This window comes from Polypterus senegalus, chromosome 12 (assembly GCF_016835505.1).
Source record: "Polypterus senegalus isolate Bchr_013 chromosome 12, ASM1683550v1, whole genome shotgun sequence".
NCBI lineage: Eukaryota > Metazoa > Chordata > Cladistia > Polypteriformes > Polypteridae > Polypterus > Polypterus senegalus.
Genome location: NC_053165.1, coordinates 158,792,247 through 158,808,909, shown reverse-complemented (window position 1 = coordinate 158,808,909; position 16,663 = coordinate 158,792,247). Strand labels below are relative to the sequence as shown.

The following is a 16,663-nucleotide window of genomic DNA, read 5'->3' as shown; positions in this document are numbered from 1 at the left end:
GAGAAAAAACACAAAATAAATAAGAATTAAAATAAGAGAACACTAATTAACATAGAATAAAAGTAATGTCCGATGGTCAGGGAGGACAGAAAAAAAAAAAAAAACTCCAGATGGCTGGAGAAAAAAAAAAATCTGCAGGGGTTCCAGGCCACGAGACCACCCGGCCCCCTCTAGGCATTCTACCTAACATAAATGATCAGTCCTGGTGTAAGACATTCTGAAATATAACATCATATTCCTAATTACTGACCTTGAAATAGTCTGAAATGCTACCCTACAAGCTGTAAAATAAACATGAAGAGCACAGATAAAAGTTTGGGGCAGCCACCCCGTGTACTTGGACAAGAAAGTTGGAAAAAGAAATGGTCTTTACAGACAAAGTGCAAAATAACTGAAGCCAACAGGCAAAATGAAGGTTATATGGTGAGTTGACGGAAAGGGGCGGGTCCAGAGGCTCATGAACCGGAAGTGATGTCAGAGGACTCGCATCCTTGTTGTCTTTGAAAGATGCCATTTAATGATAAGAGTGCCATGTTTAAGTATCAATGTATTGAGCCAGTAGATGGTGCCATCTGTGTTGCCCGTTTAATGATAGGAGTTCCATGTTTAAGTATCAACGTTAAAAGGGCCATCTCAGGGTGTCATGCTTATGTTTTGTTTAATGACAGAAGTGCCGTGTATAAATATTCATACACTAGACCAGTAAATGGCGCTGCCCTTTTGTCTGTGAAGGGAACTGTTTAACGATACGAGTGCCATGTTTAAATATTTAACTGAACACACCAGTAGATGGCACCGTACCTGTGGTGTTTGAAGGATACTATTTAGTGATAGGAGTGCCAACTTTCGGTACCAATGCAAAGGGTCAGTAGATGGTGGCATACTTGTCTGTTTAATGATAGGAGTGCCACATGTAAGTATCCACACAATAGGCTAGTAGATGGCACTGCCCTTTTTGTCTGTGAAGGGTGCTGTTTAATGATAGGAGTGCCACGTTTAGGTACCAATGCAAAGGGCCATTAGAGGGTGGCATACTTATGGTCTATTTAATGATAGGAGTGCCACGTTTCCTTCGCTTAATAGTAACGTCCGCCAGCCTCAAGTCCCCATGCAGTGAGACGCTGCCGAGTGCCCGCCAACATCAAAGTCCGTTACAGTCAAGTCTCGGAGAGACCCTCAAACTTTGAGATTCTGTTTGGATGGCTCTACAAGAAAGAAGAAAAGAAAGCTGCTTCATGCCAACAGAGAGCGAGGCTAATGGCCGTGTTCTTGTTTCACTGGATTGGGCTGAAATGGCTTCTGCACCTTTCCAATTAGACAAGCCAGCCAGCAAAGGTCACCTGGCATCAGATAAGTGGCCCTGCCACCGATGAGCAGCATCTGCAATTAACAGAGAGATAACAAAGCTGTCCGCCGGCTTGTTCCTCCTTAGCATTTTCTCCCAAAAGGTCCCCGCGCCGCACTACCTGATGGCGTCACTGCCAGCGTAATGGCAGACAGGGTTTATAAGGAGACCTGAAGCCTGTGGAGGAGATCGTCTGCCAGCACAGCAGGGAAAAAAATCCACAGCACGCACTCGTCTCGTCCCCCTGCCAGCATGTCGAAGTTTGTGCTTGTCCTGACGCTGTGGGTCCTGGTATCGGAGATGAGCCAAAAATCAGAGGGACGAAATCCAACCTACGGGGTCAAACTGTGCGGCCGGGAGTTCATCCGTGCGGTCATCTTCACCTGCGGAGGCTCCCGGTGGAGACGGGCTGCCAGAGCATCTCCAGGTAGGACCCACGGGCTCAAGTCCATTGGGGTGGGGTTTGTGTCGGCGGGGCATTTGGGAGAGAACAAGGGAAGAGAAGGGCAGGGAGAGGAGTGGTGGGAACCAAAAGATGAGCAGCCGGTGAAAGGGATAGCCAGGAGATCAGGAGTGTGTGTGACTGTGGGGGGTCACCTGGGGCCCTTAAACATGAATGAGGGGACCCGAAGACCTAAAGAGACAGAGGCAGCTGTGTGAGCTTCAGATGGCAGAGACATGTGTGTGCGGTCACCGGGGGTCCTTAAACACACATGGAGCCTTCAATCACTTGGGCCTGTGGAGCTTCATGAAGTCCATGATAACTGGGACAGGTGTGTGAAGACAGAAATGGCTATCAGCAGTCACACAAGGGGACTTAAAGGGCCAATGACAGCTGTGTGACACCATGTGGAGCTTCAAGTCACAGCGTCACGTGTGTGTGTCTCTGGTCACCTGAAGTCCTTAAACACGTAGGGTGGGTGTGTGTGAGAACAAGGACGGGTGTGTAAGGACAGAAGTGACTATAGATTGTCACACGAGGGGACCTAAAAGGACGGAGACAGCTGTTTAAGGTAGTGTGGAGCTTGAAATCACAGAGACGTATGTGTGTGAGTGTCACCTGGGGTCCTTAAACAATTAGACAGGCCTGTGGAGCCTCATGGGGTCTATGACACCAAGGACAGGTGTGTGAGGATAGAGGTGACTGCCAAATGTCATGAGGGGGCCTAAAGAGACAGACATCTGTGTGTGAGCACAAGTTGGGGGCTTCAAATCACAGCGTCACATGTGTGCGTCTCTGGTCACCTGAAGTCCTTAAACAATTAGACAGGCCTGTGGAGCCTCATGAAGTCTATGAGAGCAAGGACAGGCGTCTGAGGACAAAAGTGACTATAGATTGTCACACGAGAGGACCTAAAGGGACAGCGACAGCTGTTTGAGGTGGTAGTGTGGAGCTTGAAATCACAGAGATGTGTGTGTGTGTGGTCACCTTGGGGTCCTTAAATAATTAGACATGCATGTGGAGCCTCATGAAGTCTAAGACATCAAGGATAGGTGTGTGAGGATAGAAGTGACTACCAGTAGTCACACAAGGGGACCTAAAGGGACAGAGACAGCTATGTGAAGTCACCTGAGGTCCTCAAATGTGTTTGAAGCCTCAAATCACTTAGGCAGGCATGTGGGGCCTCATGAAGTGTATGAGAAGGACAGGCACGTGTGAGGATAGAGGTGACTGCCAAATGTCATGAGGGGGGGGCCCAAAGAGACAGGGACATCTGTGTGTGACCACATGTGGGGGCTTCGAATCAAAGACAGGCGTTTCCGTGTAGTCTCCTCAGGTCCTGAAACACAAATGAAACCATAGATCACTTAGGCAGGACTGTGGAGCCTCATGGAGTGTGTGACAACAAGGACAGGTGTGTGAGGTCACAAGTGACTCCCAGGTGTTGTGAGGGGGTCTGAGAGTCTGAGACAGCAGTGTGGGCTTACGTGAAGTCTGAAATGAAAAAGGCAGGTTTATGAAATCTGTCAAAATAAGGATGAAAGTGCCCATCAGTGGTGACTTGGGGCCCAAGTAGGGCCCAGGGTGGCAGGGGGTCCTGGCCGTGCTTCGTTCGCCTTGCCTCAGTAATGCACATCTCTCCTCCTTAGACGTCTGAAGTCCATGTCATCGTTGCTGAATTTGCGCAGGGTGACTGCTTTTATGTTTTCTCCTGGGTGGGTCGCCATTCAGGGGACACTCCCTGTCATTTCTGTGATTTTCATACATTTTGAACAAGTGTTAACTGATGTGACGAATTGTATTCAATAAAAACAGCAGAGACAGATATGAGGGCGAGTGTGGGAGGTCCAGTCACCGTGGTGGGTATGTGGGCTCAGACGGGGGTCTTAAAACTGTGAAGACAGGTGTGTGTGGACCTTCAGATCACACTGGCAGGTCTGTGGCACCTTGTTGACTTTATTGAGCCCAGAGTGGCACGGTGACAGCGTTACTGGGTGTTCATGTCGGTTTCCTGCATGTTAGGTGGACTGGCGATGGCAAAGTGGACCCCTGATGTGTATGCGGTGCCGAGTGCGGTGGCTGTCCCTGCCTTGTGCCCGATGCTTGCCAGGACAGGCGCCAGCTACCCCGACACCCCTGGTTTACTCATCTGGTCGTCTGCTGTACCCTCCCGGCCACCAGCCCTGTCCGAAAGCCTCATAACTCGGATCTCCTTCTTTTTATTTCGCAGGGGAGCTGCCGGACTTCTTCTCGGATGTCGAGCGGACCCCTGAGGAGCAGACAGAAGAAAGCTGGAACCCCGACGCCGTCTCCGGCCTCTCGTATAAAGACTACCCCGAATTCGAGAGCCAGCCCTGGAGGGAGCAGCTCACCAGCATGGCTTTCAGCCGGCAGAGCCGCAGCCCCATCTCCGAGGAGGTGCTCGAGGCGTTGCGGACGTCGGACAGGAAGGGCCGGGATGTGGTGGTCGGGCTGTCCAACGCCTGCTGTAAATGGGGCTGCAGCAAAAGTGAAATCAGCTCCCTGTGCTGAGAGGGGGGGCGCCTGGGCGCTCCGAGCCTTTGTGTCCAGTTAAATGGACGGCAGGCACTGGGATTTCGGTCGTCGTTACTTGGACGATCAAGTAGCCTGCCCTGCCTTTTCACTGAAAAAATCGACAAACATTAAACTCTTTATTAAGTTTCAGTGCACCCTTTATACCCCTTGAGCGGGGGGCTTGTTGAGCTGCATGTATACCAATAAACAGAGTCGCTGTTGTCAGTCAAGCAGTCTTTGTGTTATATAGCGCCTTTAGAGCAAATAGCGGTAAGACCCGAGCTCCACTACCCTTGGGGGTATAAGAATAAGAAAAATCACAAAAAACAACGGAGACGGGAACAGCTCAGCGATTTGCCATAAATCATAGATAAACGGAACTTTATTTGTCCTGGTGGGAATCTGGTTTCTGCAGAAGCTCTGTAAATTAATGAATATATAAAGAGATAAATTATAGATATAGGTAGACAGACAGACATGAAAGACACTATATAACTAGATAGATAGGCATGAATGGCACTATACAACAGATATATAGATAGACATGAAAGGCACCATAGATAGATAGGAAAGGCACTATATAACATAAATAGATAGACATACATGAAAGGCACTATATTACAGAAAGATCGATAGATATGAAAGCTCCATTAGATAGATAGATAGATAGATAGACAAGAAATATGAAAGGCACTATAAAATAGATATGAAAGGCACTATATAAGAGATAGATGGATAGATAGATATGAAAGGCACTATATGATAGATAGATAGATAGATATGAAAGGCACTATATGATAGATAGATAGATAGATAGGTAGATAGGGCGCAGGTGCAGGAATGGCAGATCGCGGAAGGGATAAAAAGTTAGGACACCAACCGGGTTGTACTGTTTTATTGAATACTATCCAATGGAAAGCACATCTCTTCACGTTTGTACAACTAGCTCCTGGGCAAAGTAGTAACAAAAAGTATTCGGCACTTAGTTGCAAAATTGAGGGTCGTTTACTGGAGTTCCGTCTGGCAGGTTCGCTTTGATTGCAAACCACGCCTCCCTCTGGGCATCCAGGTATCTTAAAGCGGACAAACTGAAAGAGGCGGGGCTAATCGTCCTCACTGAGCTGTTTCTTGGAACGGCACATCCTTCGATGCGCATGCGTAAACTCTGTATGTATTGCTATCTATCTATCTATCTATCTATCTATCTATCTATCTATCTATCTATCTATATATATATATATATATATATATATATATATATACATACATATGTATGCTTTTATGTATGTATGTATGTATATATAAAATCATGAACTACATAATATGAGTCATCCATTAGAAATGAAAAATGAAGAAAATGAGCAGTAAATTCATTGTTCTTAGTTTTTAAAAAATTCTTTAGTCATTCAACAAGTAATTCAGATTATTTGTCACACTGCAGTGCATCATAGGGACCAATCAATAGCTAGACTATAACAATTCCAGTGGGCCACACAGCTTCACCACCTTGTTAATTAAAGTAAATCCCACCCAATGATATTTTTATGTGTTGTGTGCCTCGTGTGATTTGTGGGTCTCAGATGTAACAAGTGTCTGTGGTGACCGACGCTGGGCAGCATCAAACACACTTGTGTCACATAATGTCAACTGTCAGCTATTCAGCTGTTTGCTCACAAAATGAAAATCGTGTATTTTTCCTAAGGTATTGTTGAGTAGAACCTTCTGGAAAAATCTGGAATGGGCTTAAGAGGCAACACAAGCCATATGGGATTTCCCCCTTAGTTAATTGGTCAAGATTTGCCTCTCCCTCTCCCTCATTGGTTGAGAGTCCTGCCCTGTGCCTTTCATACCAGACTCCCAGAGGACTCCCTGAGTGACAGCTAATTTAGGAGTCTGATTTACGATTTCACCAACACCTTTATCCAAGGTGACTTACAACATCTGAGGATACCACTGGCTTCAATTCTTTGGCTTTTTCCCGACTGGAGCACAAGCAGGTGACATGACCTGCTCAGGGTCACACAGAGCTTGAGGGTCCAAAGTCTTCACCACTGCACCACACAGCCTAGCTCGTTGATTTGGTTGTAGATATTGAAGAGCGGGGCAAGCCGGCGTACCCAGAGAATGCCCATGGCAAAATGAGGGGCAGCATGCAAGCTGCACATACAGAGTAGCCAGGATGCAAACGGAGCTCAGTGTCTGTCCTAACTGCTGCGCCACTGTGCCACCCTGGCTCAATCAGGAGAGGCACACATAGCGGATAGAAGACTGGCAAATGTATGTAAGGTGGGTCGCAACTTGCTTCGCGCGCAGTTACAAAAACTTCAATTTAAAAAAGGAATGCCGGCTTTTTAAAGTTATACAGCGTGCAGCTTTTGTCCAGTAGGTGGTGCTGTTTCACAAGCTTTCGTGTTTCCCGACTGACGGACTGAAATTCCAGGGAGTTGTGGCTCCGCTCTTCACACTTGGGTGACGTGAGCGACGATCTGAGCTACAAGACACGGGGAAGAGTCACGGGGGTGGGGGCTGTTTAACGGGGAAGAGTCACGGGGGGGGGGCTGTTTAAGAAGAGTTTCTGGAGGAAACAGTGGGACGGCTTAGCTACGCACTAAACAAACAAGCGACAAGTGCAATTGAATGGTCCCCTGACGTTTGTCACATTTCTTACGTTCTCACGTGTCATGGGGGTCTCAGCTGTCACTTAAGTGGCTTTCTGCTGTGACTGCACCTCATTCACAGACTCTCGTGCCCCTGGACAATGGACATACAGTTCGGTATACCAATCAGTTATATACCGTATAACACACGCCACGGGTGTGTGTCTTATATAGCGCCTTTACAGCTGTCTATACTAATTTTGGTGGTGCCATTCATATCTATCTATATTTTAAAAAGTGCCTTTCATCCAAAAGTCCTGATTAAAGTCATGGGGTACCTGGACCGTATCCCAGTGGGCATCGGGCTTAAGGCAGGAACAACAGCTGGGCAGGGTGCCAGCCCACGGCAGGGTGAACACACACACACACACACACACACTTACCAGGGTCAATATAGTAACACCAATTCACCTAAACCTGCATGTCTTTGGACTGCGGGGGATACCAGAGCACCAGGACTGAGCCCACCCATTTGCAGAGAACACCGAAGACGTGAATCCGAGTCATGCCCAGTGGGCCACAGCATTACCCCCCAATTACCCCCCCATCTGTCTATTATATAGGACCTTGCACGTATGTATATTTACATTTATAAAGTGCCTTTGAGCCCTCCCTATTAACTAGTACCCTTAATATTTATCTCTTCATTTTATATAGTGCCTTTCAGATCTACCTGGACACACCCTGACAGTTTCATGCTTTACCTTTTTGTTTAAATCAACTGATTTTAAAAACACAGCCAAGGCATTGCGAGTGTCACTAACGGCTGGCCCTTCCTGAAATGCCTGCTTTCTAATGTAATGCAGTGGTGACCCGTGTAAATAAGGACAGCCGGACTCCCACTGGTCGGCGCTTCTCCAACTTTCTAGTGGGACTTCGTTCCAAATGGAATCCAATCATGAGCTCCAAAACCACAGCCGCTTCTCAAAGCCCTCTTAGCTTTCCTGTGCCAGCTGCTGTGCTTAGACTTGTCACCCAGAGATGTGCGTTCAGGGGGGGCAAGTGAGGCAGAGCCTCACCTGTCATTATGAAAAGTAAAAAAAACTAATAATGATAACATAAAATAAATGTGTCCACTGCTCTGTGCTATAAATTTGTTTTCTCTGTGATTCCAATAATTTTGATCATTTTTCTGTCAAAATCACTGGCTCTATGTATGTCCGGCTGATATCCTTAATGAATGTGTGTGACATGTTTAGTCTTGCTGATCTGACATAAAACCGCAGTGAAAAGGCACAGGGTGAGTGAGGCAGACAGTACCGTGCCAACCTGAAGGGGGCGCATGTGAGCCCAACAGGTCCTCGTTGCTGTTCTTCTACGCTGAGGCGCCAATAAGTTAACGACATCAGAAAGTCAAGTGTGCTGCAGCGGTCTGATTTTTATTTTTATTTTTTTGTTCCAACTGATTGCCAAAATGAAAGATTAAGACATTTAAAACTACAGGAAACTAAGGAGGACGTTTACAAGAAAGTGACGGAAGTTTTCGTGGAAGAAGGATAAGCCCTGAACTTCATTTACAAATAACGGTAAAGACCATAAACGGTTTTCAATTTTATAAAAAATGGGATCTGACTAAGAAAAAAACAATCCCATATTTAAAAACTTAATTTTGACCTTAAATAAAATATTCTTTTGTTTTTCTTGTTAATACAGTCTGTATTAAAATTGATCAAAGCATCAGAATTAACAGCGTTTAAAACAACTAAATATTTACATTTTTTCCATTTTTTTTAAACACTCCTCAATACTTTCATTTGTATTGAATGAGTGTGAATTGTGGATTTGCAACGGCAGATTTAGAACACGTGGAGGGTGAGGAGCAAATGGGCTCTCTGCTCTCTCTCTCTCTCTCTCTCTCTCTCTCTCTCTCTCTCTCTCTCTCTCTCTCTCTCTCTCTCTCTCTCTCTCTCTCTCTCTCTCTCTCTCTCTCTCTCTCTCTCTCTCTCTCTCTCTCTCTCTCTCTCTCTCTCTCTCTCTCTCTCTCTCTCTCTCTCTCTCTCTCTCTCTCTCTCTCTCTCTCTCTCTCTCTCTCTCTCTCTCTCTCTCTCTCTCTCTCTCTCTCTCTCTCTCTCTCTCTCTCTCTCTCTCTCTCTCTCTCTCTCCATCTCTCTCTCTCTCTCTCTCTCTCTCTCTCTCTCTCTCTCTCTCTCTCACTCTCTCTCTCTCTCTCTCTCTCTCTCTCTCTCTCTCTCTCTCTCTCTCTCTCTCTCTCTCTCTCTCTCTCTCTCTCTCCACTCTCTCTCTCTCTCTCTCCGCTCTCTCTTTCTCTCTCTCTTCGTTCTTTCTTATTCAGATATGCACCTTACCTGTGTGTGTGTAAAGAATGCTGATGAGATATGAAACATCACCAGTAGCCAATGTGCATGCTGGCTGCCAACTGTAAATGTGACTCTGAAGGGGTCACCAGCTATGAACCTCACTGCATGTCACTGTTGTCCCCACTGTCTGTCACTTTCAGTCTCCTCACTCCTAGTCGACTTTACTCCGCCCTGCCGCTCCTTCTTACACCTTATCGCTGTCACTCAAGCCCAAATTAAATTCGAGTGTTCACTTGTGTTACACGGTACTGGCACTCCGAAAGTTCAGTTCTGGGTTCAAAAATGGCCAAAATGAAACAGCTCTGCCAAGAAACATGCCAGTCTATTGAAGCATGAAGAATTATTCCATGTGTCAGAATGTTAAGAAGCTGAAGATTTCATTCAAAGTCGTCTTCTGTATTAAGAGACGAGGACAAACTGGATCTGCAGAGGACAGAAGAAGATGGGCATCTAAAAGTGCCAGCAGGAGACCCTAAAAGGACAGAGAACTGTAAATGCCAGTTTAGCTACCAAAAACAAAAGTGTTATGCATATAAATGCATGCCAGTAGCAGGACCTTAGGGTCATAGAAATGCAGATGCCAGTTTAAGTATATACCACTTAAGGAGTATGAAAAGTATAAATGGCAGGGGTGACGATGCGGGTTCTGCTCCATGCTCCCATCTGCTGTCCGGGAGTCCTTGAACCCAACGCCGTCGATAGTTAGAACCGAGATGAGCTGGACAGTGAAACAAAAAACAAGTGTTCAAATCAAAGTATTCAATTTAAATAAAGTGCAGTGCCTTCTACAAAGTCTTCATTAAATAAATAATCCATAAAAGAAATGTGGAGGTTTAAAAATACAAAACCAATCCTTAAAACATCCAGAGGTTAAAATGACGCTGGAAGCAGTCTTCTCTAAACACAATGATATGCCTGGTGCTCCTTCTAAACTAGCGTCTCACCTACTTATCCCATTTGGGCCCTGCAGCCGGCGAGACGCTCTCTCTGCAGCTGTCCTTCTCTCACTCACACGGGTCTGGAGGTCGCCCGATCCTGGCTTCGGTCACACACTCATCCCAGGCCTCACACCAAGGACTTCACCACCAAGCCTCCCGACTCCCGCTGCTGTCCCGGCCTGACGCGGCCAGTCTTTCTTCTTCATTGGTCACTCCCGCTACATGCTCACTCAGCGGGGGCGACCACTACTATGACTCCCAGGAGTTTGCCTAACACCCAGGCTTCCCTTCAGCTGCCTGCGAGCGCTCGCTCGTTCACCCGCACTGACTCTCTCGCTCACTCACTGCTTCCTCCTGCAGCCTCCATCCTTCCTTCTTTCTTTCTCTTTCTCTGTTCTCTCCCTTTCTAACCGACTCGCGCTTCTATATATTGAGAGGAGCCATAGCAGCTGCAGCGCATTATCAACCCCAGGAACAATCACCGATGTGGGCAGTCTAGGTGAGAAATGCCCACACCGCAGATCGCCCTGAGATCCACTACAGCCACCACGATCCCCACTAAGCCGCGAGCGCCGCGATTATTCATTTACTAAAACTGCCCTCTGCTGAGAGAGCTGTGAACCCACAACACCACAGCTACACCTATAAATGCCATCAACTAAAAGGGCCAGAGAAATAATAAAATTGGAGTTTAAGACCCCTAGAATGCCAGTCCCAAAATTGATTCATTCATTCATTCATTTTCTGCCTCTTATCTGAAGCTGGGTTGTAGGGGCACAAGGCCACACTTGCCAACTCATACTGGGGGATCCCAGGGCATTCCCAGGCCATCTGGAGATATAATCCTCCTGGTGAGCCCTGGGTCTTCTCCAGGGTCCCCTCCCAGCTGGTCGTCCCCGTGACATCTCCATATCACCACCTCAGTTGGCTTGTCTCGATGTGGAGGGTCAGCAGCTCAACTCCGAGCCTCTCCCGGGTGTTTGTGCTTCTCACCCGATCTCTTTTTTTTTTTGGTTACACAGAATGAGCCCAAGGATTGTGGATTTGACCTTATTTGTATCCAAGAAGTGGGTTATAAAAGTTGACTTATTTTACTATCTTTACCGCAGTGCCATTTTGTTTTTCACAGGTGCCACCATTTTGCTTTGCACAGGCGCCGCCATTTTGTTTTTCAGAGGGACCATGATTTTTTTTTATTACAGGCACCGCCATTTATTTTTATTACAGGATCCACCATTTTGTTTTCCACATGTGTCGTGATTTTGTTTTGCACAGGTACCATTTTTTTTATTACAGGTTCTGCTATTTTGTTTTTCAAGGGCGCCGCCATTTTGTTTTCCACAGGCTTTGCCATTTTGTTTTCCACAGGCATCGCCATTTTGTTTTTCATGGGCACGGCCATTTTGTTTTCCACAGGCACCGCCATTTTGTTTTCCACGGGCGCCACCATTTTGTTTTTCTGGGGCAGCACCATTTTGTTTTCCACAGGCACCGCCATTTTGTTTTCTACAGGCACAACCATTTTGTTTTCCACAAGCGCCACCATTTTGTTTTCACAGGTGTCGCCATTTTGTTTTTCTGGAGCACCACCATTTTGTTTTCCACAGGCGCCGCCATTTTGTTTTTCACAGGCACTGCCATTTTGTGGTGTGTTTTTTTTTTTGCCATATTGCCAGGAAAGTGACTCCACAGTTGGCAGGCTGTGACATCCCGGGGTTGTGGGTATAAAGGTCACCGTGAGTTTGGGTCTGATTACGCAACCAGGAGTGTGGCGTGTGTTCATTTTATGAAAGTTTTGCTGGTTGATGAATTTTATGCTTCGACTTTTTTGACTTGAATTTAGGGTTTTGGTTTTGCTGACTGCCCCGCTGACTTGTGTTGCCCGCACTTCACGTCTTCTTCTCTAAGACAGTTGTCGCTGTTCTCCATCTAGTGGCCAGTTAAAGGACCTCTGGGTGAGGTTGGCCAGTAGAAGACCCCCAGGGCTGGTTGAGCCTGTATGAGTTCTAGGGAGTGCGGCTCTGTAGGACCCCAGAGGTTGGCAGACGCACACAGAGGGTCTGCCTTATTATGTCCAACGTTTTAGCAGCCAGCTGGGAGGACTGGCCATTTTGGTGGACGGTGGACTTTAGAAGGTCAATGAGATGGTTGCTGGCCCTTGTCAGCTCTGCGGTGTCCACACCTGTCCTCCATGGTTTGTCCCATCACATTCCCCATTATTTGGGTAGATGGACATCCTCAGTGTTAAGAGAGTTGAGCCATGAAGACTTGTGTCTGGTCTGGAAGATCTTCACCATGCCAAGATGGGCACCTTTCCGCTTTTCTTTATGATTCTGAAGGCCGGGTGCTCAAAGGAGTGACAAAGACTCAAAGTGGCATAGGCGGATTCTTTCTGAAATTCTCACCTGCCAGAAATATCGTTTGGTGCTTCACTCAGACCACAGCTGCCGCCAGTCAGAAGAACTCAGTGTTGATCTTCACGCCCACCTACGCCTGGGTACGTCCCTGGGACCAAAGTGAAAGAAACGCCCCTGGGCCCGTCACGCTTAGCTCTGAGCCGCCATGCAGTGGGCTCACTGGTAAAAGTGTTGGCAGAGCAAAGGACTTCGTTATGGTGGAGATGCTCACCAGACCAGTTAAAGAGAAAAGGACCAGCGAGTCCATTTATGATTTGGATACTCGTCCCCAATGCTCCTATGAACAGGTGGTGGAGTGGGTCGGGGGTCCATGGTGCCTCGGAGCAGGTGCAGGTGTTCTAGTAAAACAGGGCAGCGCAGACCACCTGAGTGTACTGTAGGTGTGCGTGTTGTGAACTTCAGGGAGAAATTGGCTAATCGCTCAGCACAACCATCCGCCATTGAGGCTCCGTGAGTCGTTCAGTGCACCGGCACTCAGGGGAGCTCCAAAGGCAAAAAAAAGGAGAAGAAAAGGACGTCAAAGTGACAATGACACTCAGGAGGAAGACATCAAAGTGACAATGACACTCAGGAGGAAGACATCAAAGTGACAATGACAGAAAGCAGAGCGGAATTGGGCTGAAGGAAGCGAGTGGTCGGGGAAGCCCCTCGGAGGATTGCAGGCAGAGGTGTCCCAGGGGTGGGTGAAACCCTACTGATTCTGAGGAGTGGGGAGGGTCCGGTGCTCCAGGGGTCCTGTTGTGAAGTCTGAAAAAAGAAAAGTATTTGCAAAAAGGACAGACGGGGGTCTCTGACCAGAATGGGGAAAATAGATAGATAGATAGATAGATAGATAGATAGATAGATATTAGTATAGTAGGCAGGGTTAGATAGATAGATAGATAGATAGATAGATAGATAGATAGATAGATAGATAGATAGATAGATAGATAGATAGATAGATAGACAGACAGCACTTTATATGTCCATAGGGTTATATCTGCCATTTTACAGAAGCTCAATAAATAAATCATCCACCATAATAAGATGGTAAGTGTCTGTGTGTCTGTCCAGTTCTTCTGTCTGTGTCTTTCCAACAGATGGCTCATCACAAACATTTGTTGTAATAAAATGCATTACTGCAAATGTCTGTGATGCGCCATCTGTTGGAATGACAAATGCAATGCACTTAATTCTTACATGTATTATAAAGTACATTCCAACAGATGGTGCCCTGCAAACGTTGACACTGAGGACTCTGTTGACTGCTTAGATTTCAATCTGTGTTAGGTGGGTATTGCAGCTGGTGTTCCCTCAAATTAAGGCTCCCTCAAATAAACACCATCCATCCATCCATTATCCACCCATCCATCTATCTATTTTCTAACCCGCTGAATCCGAACACAGGGTCACGGGGGTCTGCTGGAGCCAGAATATCTAAAAAGAAAGAAAACCTCTGACTTGGCATTCACAGTGGCTGTAAGGCGCTATAAACGCTCATTGCCGTTGGCATGAAGCACAGACAGCACAGTAGAGCACAGACGGTTGACAAGATGAGCAGGATCACCACCTGAACCATGAAGGAGTCCCAGCACAGTCTAACTGCACACCCTGTAGACAAAGGTGTTTTTAAATTTCGTGCCCCCAGATGCTACCCAGCCTCGGATCGATTCAATCCAGGTCCGGAGGCACATCACGGGGTCGGCCGACTTGTTTTAGACTAACGTTAATGAATTCCTGGCAAACTGTAAAGAAGGCTGCGCAGCTCACACTCCACTAAACCGTAAAATGCTGAGTCACAAAACGAAAAGCTGAGGTTTCGAGTTTCTGAATGCGTTTCCAGTCTTTGAGTGGTTGGAAGAACGAGAACAGGCGCCCTGTGAGGAGAAAAGCAAAGTCGGATTGCATGAGAGCAGAAGTGGAGCCCATGTTGGTACCAAAGCCACAGGCCTCTGAGTCGCCCCACCACAAGGCTGCTGCTGCTGCGGCTGCACTGGCTCTTCGTTTTCTAAGAAGTGCGGACGCAGTTCTCACCATGAGCAGAAGCGGACTTTTTTTTGGTTTTATTTGTTGTTTTTTTAACAGATCAACTCACAGCCACAGAGGAAGTGCTGAGGCTGAAAGAAAGAAAACGCGATGAAAATAATCGAGCACAACGGCAACGGATCTCGAGCGGTGGAGTAACAAGATGGCCGTCTGTTGTAGACTACGAGAACTCGAGATTAACATCAATTCTGAAACCCCTTATTTACTTCATGACATATTGTCTTTCCTGTGGAATTCTGGCATTTCGTATTCATCTTATCAACGTGAACGTATTTTCATGTATTTCTTCTTTGGATGCCACTTTGTGTTTCTGGAGACCACCACTCAGTTTTCATTGCTTGGTCCCTTTGCCATCTTGTCTCCGCTAAATTTTTTCCCCACCCTTACAAGTCTTTCTGCTGCATTTAACGTTTTTATTTCTTATTCCTGACTCTGTTTTACTCCCTTGTGGTTTTTGATTCGTTTTTTTGTGACGTGGTAGCACTTTCATGTCCTTAATCCACAACTGAACTGCTGAAATGACTCCACTCAGACCATGAATTCACCTTACAAAAAATGCCTGTGTGTCTCTTAGTGTGCTGTGTTTCTGTCATTCCAACAGATGGAGTATCACAAACATTATCACTGCTTTTAGGAACCCCATACCAAAGAGCATGTAACACAGACATTTGCATGGCATTTGTCATTCGAACAGATGGCACATCACAAAGATCTGTAGTAATAAAATGCATTGCATTTTTCATTCAAACAAATGGTGCATCACATTTGACATTTTAAAAGATGGCGCATCACAGACATTTGCAGTATTAAAATGCATTGCATTTTTTATTCCAACAGATGGCGCATCACATTTGACATTTTAAAAGATGGTGTATCACAAATATTTGTAGTAATAAAATGCATTGTATTTGTCATTCCAACAGATGACGCATCACATACATTAACACTGCTTTTAGGAATCATATACCAAGTGGCATGTAACAGAGACCTACATTGCACTTGTCATTCCAACAGATTGTGTATCATAAAACTTTCCTGTAATGCCTTTTATGACTGCAAATGTCTGTGGTGTACCATCTGTTGGAATGATCAATGTATTACATGCCATTACCACATCCATTACAAAATAGATTCCAACAGATGGTGTACTGCAAACTGTAATGCTGAGGTGTATGTTGATTGCTTAGATTGTAAATTCTCTTAGAACAGCACAGCTAGTGGCAGTATAATGAAATATTTAATATAGATGGCATTTGTAGGACAGGCAGTGTGGCATGCTGGTTAAGGCTTTAGATCTCAAACTCTGAGGTTGTGAGTTCAAATCCCACTACTGACACTGTGTGACCCCAAGCAAGCCACTTCACCTGCTTGTGCTCCAATCAGGAAAGCAAAAGAAATGGAACCAGCGATATCTCAGTTCTGTGTAAGTCACCTTGGATGAAGGTGCCAGTATGAGAAATGCGAATGTGTTGTGCCATCCACTGAGGGTTCCTGTCTGTGGTGATTTACTGAGGCTGCACTTTTCTTTCTCTGCTTCTACAAGGTAAGGCTTGGCAAGTGACGTCACCCACTCAGGGTCGCACAGAAACTGGCAGTGACCAAACAGAAAGAGGAGAAGACCTGGACAGTTCATCAGATCGGCCACTGGGGGGCCTCAGTGTCTGCCAAACTGGTCATTTGCATGAATTGCTTTTGGTGGGCGATTGTCTTTGTAATTCATGACGACTTTTTTAGTGTGTTTTGTTCTGAGCACTTCACTTGTCATGACCACTTTTGTCACCTTGTCCTGTCACACTTGTTCCCAAACTGTCCCCCAGGCTGATGTTTACTCAAAACTTGCAGGTCATTTTAGATAAAAGCGTCCGATAAATACATAAATAAATGTAAAGATAAATGGAGGCTTTCATGCAAATAAGCCATCATATCATAAGTGCATTGAGCTGAGCTGTGACTTGAGTTCAGTGTGTGTGACGTGAAGTGACCTTC

General features: G+C 46.1%; 1 protein-coding gene across 1 annotated transcript; it reads left to right on the top strand.

Annotated features, from left to right (window-relative positions):
• The first annotated feature begins 1,505 nt into the window (after positions 1-1,505).
• LOC120540962 (relaxin-3-like) lies at positions 1,506-4,538 on the top strand. The gene is made up of 2 exons (XM_039772168.1): positions 1,506-1,772; positions 4,018-4,538. Exons 1-2 carry the CDS (start codon positions 1,598-1,600, stop codon positions 4,317-4,319), a joined length of 477 nt encoding a protein of 158 aa, XP_039628102.1. The 5' UTR covers positions 1,506-1,597; the 3' UTR covers positions 4,320-4,538.
• The last annotated feature ends 12,125 nt before the right edge of the window (positions 4,539-16,663 follow it).